At 37.3% G+C, this 7,348-nt stretch overlaps 1 protein-coding gene across 1 annotated transcript in view; it reads right to left on the bottom strand.

Annotated features, from left to right (window-relative positions):
* Positions 1-4,810: 4,810 nt before the first annotated feature.
* gpc5a (glypican 5a) overlaps positions 4,811-7,348 on the bottom strand; it is a 108,536-nt gene continuing 105,998 nt past the window's right edge. Inside the window, exon 9 of the mRNA XM_035682008.1 lies at positions 4,811-5,446. Coding sequence (XP_035537901.1) covers positions 5,283-5,446 — 164 coding nt within the window. The 3' untranslated portion in view covers positions 4,811-5,282. The remainder of the gene's footprint in view (positions 5,447-7,348) is intronic.

Here is a 7,348-nt window from a genome sequence, read left to right as displayed (position 1 = left end):
GGGACGGGAGGATTTATTGTGAAACCTGTGCTGTAGTCCTGTCTGATAATCTGGAAGCAGTGGGTGGGTAGACAGCGGGAAAACACTATATTGATGGGACTGTTTACTCCATTCTCAGAGGAAAAAAAAGCTTGAATACAGAAAACAAGAGAGTGAGAAGGCAGAGGCTGCTATCTCCAGGTGGTGGGAGGTGTGTGTGTGTGTCTGTGTGTCCCGTTGGGTGACGTTAATGTCTGAGAACACAAGAAATGTAAAAAGTACCTATGGGGCAGCATGGTGGCTCAGTTTGGTGTTCGTTGATGTGGCTGTTCTCTTTCGGTCTGAAAATGAAAAATGAAATAAATAAATAATAGAAATCATACAGTGCAGTCATGAATAAATGCAGGTTCTTAACCTTACTGTTGGATCCAAGCCGTGGTTGTTCAGTAAAATATACCTGTGATTATCCATAATATCTCTGTATTTTTACACTGAGCGGGTCAACAGCAGCACTTGACCTGAGCTACCCCTGTTGGCATCAGTATTACTGTTCCCTACTTCAGTTTGTGACAGTAACTGTATTTGTAAATGTGCTCACCTGTACATGGTCACAGTTGTCTGTTTAGGTTTATGTAGGAGGGATTTAACCAAAAGTTCATTTTATTGAAATCCATTCAATAGATGTAAAAATATTTCACTCAAAATGACAAATACCAACCTTGTGGTAACACTGGATGAAAATTCAAGGAATTTCCAAAGTCATAGGATTCAGTAGGATTCATCTGAATGTCTTTACAAGCCAATTTATTGAGTAGATGTAATGATATTTCACTGGATAATGTGAAAACTCTGACCTGGCGGTGGAGAAAGAACCAAGTCAGAACATTATTAGGATTCATCCTCTGTGGAATATAAATTCTTTGACTAAATGAAATGAGCTTCCATCAGATAGTAGTTGAATAGTTGTGGTGGACCGACTGAATGGAGAAATGTAGCAAGCCAAGGGGGAAAACTATTAAAAGAAATATAATTAATATGAATTTGCTTATAATACTATTTAGACATTGTATAATACAAAAATCCTTAGTCCAAAACAACTTGTTTGGGAAATGCAGCGTTACTGAAGCAATAAGCCTTCCTTAGTTAAAAATGACCTCACTCCTATTTCACAACAATTTATCTCCTTGACTCATTGGAAGGCATGTCCTGTGTGCAGAGTTAAGCTTCTGAAAACACTGGCTTTACCATTAACAACTTTAGGAATGATACAAAGCTCTGTCTGGGTCTGCACTGTGATGATTAAAGCTCCCGTCTACATTGAGGCTAAACGTTAGCTGTTGTCAAGGTCACAGTAATAATTTTGAGTGAAACAGAAACCTCGATGGGAATATGAAATTAATCTCTGTATACATTTAAGCAGTGCTCAGCACTATTCTCCTTAGAATGTCCCAGGAGCCCCTCTTCAGTATGCGGAGATAAAAGACTCCAAAGACAACGGTTCATACTATCTGAGGCTTTACCTCTGAGTAATTTTGAAGACACCAAAGTGTATTGTAATTGGACTCACTCCTGCGCAGAGAAACTACTGCAATGAGAGCTATTCAAAAAATACTGTCTTCAACTGTTTTAAAATGCAGGAGTTCATTAATATCTCTATTCATTTCTTGGTCTTGGTGTAGAAAGTGAACACTGTTACTGTCCAGGTTTTTCAACTCCCAATTACCAGTAATGAAAAATGCCAATGGCCGAGTTTTTACAAAAGAATAAATACATTCTTTAAAAATATTTCAATATTTCATTTCACTTTTAAGCTTACCTTTTTGGTAAGCTAAATACTGCACAATTACTATGAAGGGTAACTCTAACTTGTCCTGCTGCTATTTTAATATGTATTTCTATTTACATTACATTCCTTATTTGTGCCAGTTTGGTTTCATTTATTGGTTAACAAAAGGCAAACTGTTTCCATGCATGCAACACGTTATACTAAGTTAGGTAAAGGTAGACAGATCACTTTGTGGAAAACCAGCATTTGAGAAGGGAGGAGCTGGACTTCAAGTATCGTGGGGTCTTTTTTGCCAGTGGGACCGACTGCCAGTTAGGGAAACTGGCTGTGCATTGGCTGTGAGGACAGAGCTGAGCTTTAAATCAAAGATCTCAATTTATTACTCAACCTTGTTCCAACTCTCACGTGTAGTCATGACTGACCAAAGAGTGAGATCACAGATCCAAGGTGTGGAGATGAAGGAACAGCGTGGCATACCTGAAATCAGCACTGAAAGAAACGGGATCAGGAATTGTTGTATAATCTTTATTTTTCATGATTTTATTAAAAAATGGTCAACCTGTCCACTAATATATATTAAAGAACTGGCAGAAGATAAGTACATACCATTTTCTTATTTCTAATCCGTATGCTTTTGAAATCAAATTTCAGTGAAGGCGAGAACTCTGCATTTCCAAGGTAAAGCAGTGGAAGAAATCCTTTTAAAGCTGAAGGCCTGGGGAACACTTGGTGTTGTTTAGTAAAAGGACAGTTGGGCTGCTCTGCTTGCCACTTGAAGTTAATGTGAGCCTAACCCTTAACAAGCAAGACAAAAAGGATGGATGACAACCCAAAGCCTTGGGATATCGCTAGAACACAGTCTTAAAGTTATTTCATGGAATTATTATATGACAAAAATAAACCTAAACTCAAGTACAGACCAATACAACCATGTTTGTTGAACTACTCACCTAAACAATTGCTGAGATCTGGGAATGTAGTGACATTGCTAAAAATACAAAAACACAAGCAAGGCAGAAAATCAGGTTGTAAACATGCCAACACTTTATTCGGAGGTAAAACCAAAGGCAGTAATGTCTCTAATAATCATTGCAAAGTAAAACAGTGTGCACAACTACAGCAAGAATGGTAGGTCAAAGTTTAAGTAGGTCAGTGGAAGTCCCTTAACTGTTTACAATGGACTGTTTGGATAATCATTTTTCTGTTTGCCTTTATTTTCTCTTCCGAACAAGTTTTACTAACCCGGGGGTTTGTTTACAACCTGTCTGAACGTTTGACTACTCATGTTTGTTGCAACGCCTGACCTATTTTCAGCAATGCTGTTGAGTTCTCAGCACTTACTTTGGCAAGTACAATGTTATAAAAAGCAGTTTTCCTTTAAAGACCATTGTATCAAAAAAAAAAAAAACCCTTGCAGGATAAATTACAGTCCCAAAATAGAGCTGCGTGTATTACAAGAATTTCTTGTTCAGATGACACAGTCACTCTCTAAACATAATATCAGAGGGTAAACATGTTATTCAAGAGTTTCTGACACATTGCAATGCCTGCAGGATGACACCTGTCTGGAGGTGGGTGCATCGGCATCTGGCCCTTTCTTTCTGTCCTCCTCTGGATAACTGCCAATATGTAGCGATAAGAATCACCTTCGATATCAAACTGAACTTTTTCCTTTAAGTAGAGGAGAATGAGTGCAACCTGACATCTATATTTAGCCTGAAGGCACCTTTGGCTCTGTGCCTGCTGCCTGTTATCTAGTTAGAGACACTTTAATAATGTCATTAACACAGTTGTTGAGATGACAATAGCACTGACTTTGATGGTGCCAACCTGTGATATAAATGCTTTGGGGGGGCAGTCGTGACTTGTTAGGTAGTTAAACAACTGTATTAAAGCCGTTAAGCAGTGACTATTGTCAGTTGGGAATCTCACCTCAAAAAGCCTAATATACAGACATTAAAGTTAAAGCACAGTAAGAAATGATGACTATAATTAATCTCAAAGTTATCATTTCTAAACCTTGAAAGTGTCATTGGAAACGGTCCAAGCTACTCAAGTGGTTCAGATGCTCAAACAGCCTTGGCTTTATATCATGATAAAAGTCTAACCTGGTACATTAAAAGAGAAAATGACTAATGACAAAATTTCTATGCATGCTTTAGGACAACAGCAGCGAGAGGAAGGTCGCAGGCTTTTAAAATATGATCATATACGATCAAACAAGGACCTGAGGAGATTGTACCTTTGGCTGGAAAATAAAAAGCTGTTCCCGAGCCGTAATTAAATGTTTCAGTAAATGTTTACATTGTCTTCTATTTACAGTAGCAGCTTTAATGTTTTTCTTGTTCATTTCTGTGTTTTTTATACAGAATATATATATATATATATATATATATGAATAGTGAAATTTAATTATAAAGAGTATAATTTTAGCTTCTGCAGCATCTCATAAGATTATTTTTTCTTAGCTCTATAAGAAGTTCCCCAGCATATGTGAGCCAAAGAACCAATTTTCGGCACCGCTGAGTACTTTTCTCTCTCAGCCATTGACCAGACATGCATGGCGTATGTGAAACAAATCATTTTCCTTTTCTCTGCACAGAAACCTGCCAGCAACACACCAGCAGTATGCAGTCAGGTATCAGGTAGAAGCAACTGGATTCTTCCTCACCAGTGGCTCCAAGAGCTATCAGCTCCCATCCAGGCATACATGAAGGCAGAGGAGGATTGAGTTTGAAAGATGATAATAGATTCCTAAGGAAACTAATCTATTTCTAAAGAAGAAAGAAGTGTGGATTCCCTCACTTGCCCCCAATGTCCTCCTGCCCACCCCTCTCCTTTCACCATTTCTCTCAGCACTAGCATCACAGGTCAATTTTGCAATTGAAATATACCGATTAAATGGATTCTGCATGGCAGCTATTAAAAGTGAAGGGAAGCAGATACCTTGAATAATTTCTTGTTCCTTTTAGCAGAATGTATAAGGACATATAGTACATATCTGAGAGCCTTCAATTATCTGAAGCACAATCTTAAGCACATTTGTATAAAAATGTCTTTAAAAAAACATAGTTTTATACATATAGGTGATTCCTAGGATGGTATAAGACAAACAGGCCATTTTCATTTGGCCAAAAATATTTAAATTGCAAAAGCTGTGGAGACTGTGTACAATTAAATACAATTAAATTAATACCAAATGTTTACAACTTATGCTGTATTTAGTTTTAACATCGGCTGTTATAAATAAGTCATTTTTAGTGTTAATGAATGCCAGGTAACTGATAAAAAATAATTAATATTCGCAAAACTGAACCAAAGGCTGTCTTACATATAAGCCAGAGTGTCTTGTAATTTTCCACATAAACATTAGTGTTCACTCCTACCGTGTCCTGCACTGTGTGGAAGTGGTGCTCCATTACATACTGGAGCTCTTTACGTCCACTGGCCATTTCACTTCTGGATTAATAAGCTTGAAATCAAGTCTTGAAAGTTTCATGCTGCAAAAAGGCAGCTGTTACAAGGCCAGGAGCATATGTAAACAAGGCAAAATCAAGACCCAGATGGCTCCAGTCAGTCCAAGGCTCCTGGATCTGCCCTCCATTTCTGAATCCTTGGCAGGTGGATAATGATGATGATGATGATGATGATGTTTGTGATCACTGGTCACATCTGGACTCACTGATGAGAGAGCAGAAACCGAAAATTGTCAGTCAGACGGATTCTCGTTATCAATATAACATTGGAGGCAGAATTACTGTTTGCCATGTTAACATGAAGGACAAGGCTGATTTATTGTATGTTGGTCTTCTTTTTGAACTAATCCAATGAAAACATTAAAACCAAAACCACAATGTGTTAGTCAGTCGCTCAATACTTTCCAACTTCCCTCCACTGTCTGTGGTAGTCAGCTTTTGGTATTTGGTCCTATAGAAGAGGTAAATCTTCAAAAATGGTTAAGAAAAAATTGTTTCATTTTAAAAGTCAGTTAAGAAATTTTTCCTACAGCAGCTAGGTATTGTAGTTTTTAGTAAACTTAACCCCATATACCTGTTGAAGACTATTTTCAGTGGTAAAATAATACACATTTGGTGCTTTAATGACAATGGCATCAGGACACTCAAAATAAACTACAGTGCCCTTCACTCAGAAAAAAAACAAAAACATAAAACCTTGACTACAAACTGAATCAAGCTGCGTATTAACCTTAAGTGCCTCAAAGATTTAGACAATTACCTAAACTAATTTGTCTAACTTGATATGTATTTGCAGTTTGGTGTTTTGTGGTAAGGTATCAATATTTAAGGTTAAAGGTATCTCAGATTCTGGTAGAATAAAAGCTATGGTTCTCATTAACTCCTTTTCAAGATGTTCTGTTTATTTGCTTTTAAAGGACCAGAGGACTTAGCTAGTTATCAGGATTCCAAAATTATGGAATGAGCTTTTGAAAAGCTAAAACAATCCCGCTATTTTAGAATATAATTTTGATTACGCAGAAGTCAAATTGTGCTATTATTTTACCATATTTTGCTAACAGATGAATACTATAGTATCTAAATTACTCTGGTTGTTCATGCTGGTTTTACTGTTTCTGAGACATGCATCACTAAAACCCATTTGAAAATAATACTGATACAAGTAAGTTGCTGTCAATCCATCACAGCTTTGACACTGTTTGGATAAGGGCAGCAAAAGTAGATAAGGTAATTATCTAGGGAGGTAATTTATTAATTTTGTTTTTGTCATCAATAGAACAGTGTAAGGACAACATTTAACCAAGACAAGATATTGCCTTGATGATGACTTAAAGCTATAAAAATAGAGCAATAGCTGAGCTTTTTTTCCTCTAACCTTCACATTATATACCTCAAATTGCCTGGTCTTGAACTCAAACACACCCAATTTTCTACACCTCTGAAAATTACATCTTAACAGCAACAGATATCAATTCAGACAACTGCACCACACCAGCTGTCAACATCCATCTTACTGTTTACATCTCTTTGGAGGCATCAACAGTTGAAGGGGGAAGTGTCCCCTCCTGAGTGAAATAGAGTGTCCTCTTTAGCCCTGCCTGTGTTACCTCAGTACACCTCAGACTCCATCCTGGTTCATCCCCACAGGGAAGGAGTAAAGCTGAACCCCGATAGATGACCAGCTGCTCCAGGACTTTCGAGTTCCTCACTTAGGCCCAAGGGTCATAAGTCTGTCGTGGGCAGGATTAGTCTAACCCAGACACTTTCAGAGTTTGTAAAGGCTCTGTTATCAAACTTATCTTACTAGCAGAAAAATAAGACCTGCTGCAGAGGCCATTTGTCCTCTGTGGACTTCAATTCCACTTTTTACGGTGCAGCAGAAATAGCCTGTAATTCATTTTCCCCAAAGCGGGTATCACAACAATTACTTGTTGCTGTAATGGCTGAATTTCCCTCAGAGGATCATTAAAATCTAATTTAATCTTATTTCATTTTATCTAATCCAATTTGATATAATTGTATCTTATTTTATTTTATCTAATCTCATTGTTTGTAGTTAAATTCATGTATGAATGTGTATGAATGGCCATTTTTGATTTCTAACTTT

This window comes from Morone saxatilis, unplaced genomic scaffold (genome assembly GCF_004916995.1).
Source record: "Morone saxatilis isolate NCDOM2014 unplaced genomic scaffold, NCSU_SB_2.0 Contig11, whole genome shotgun sequence".
NCBI lineage: Eukaryota > Metazoa > Chordata > Actinopteri > Moronidae > Morone > Morone saxatilis.
The sequence above is the reverse complement of the archived record's forward strand: the minus strand, read 5'-3'. Positions and strand labels throughout refer to the sequence as shown.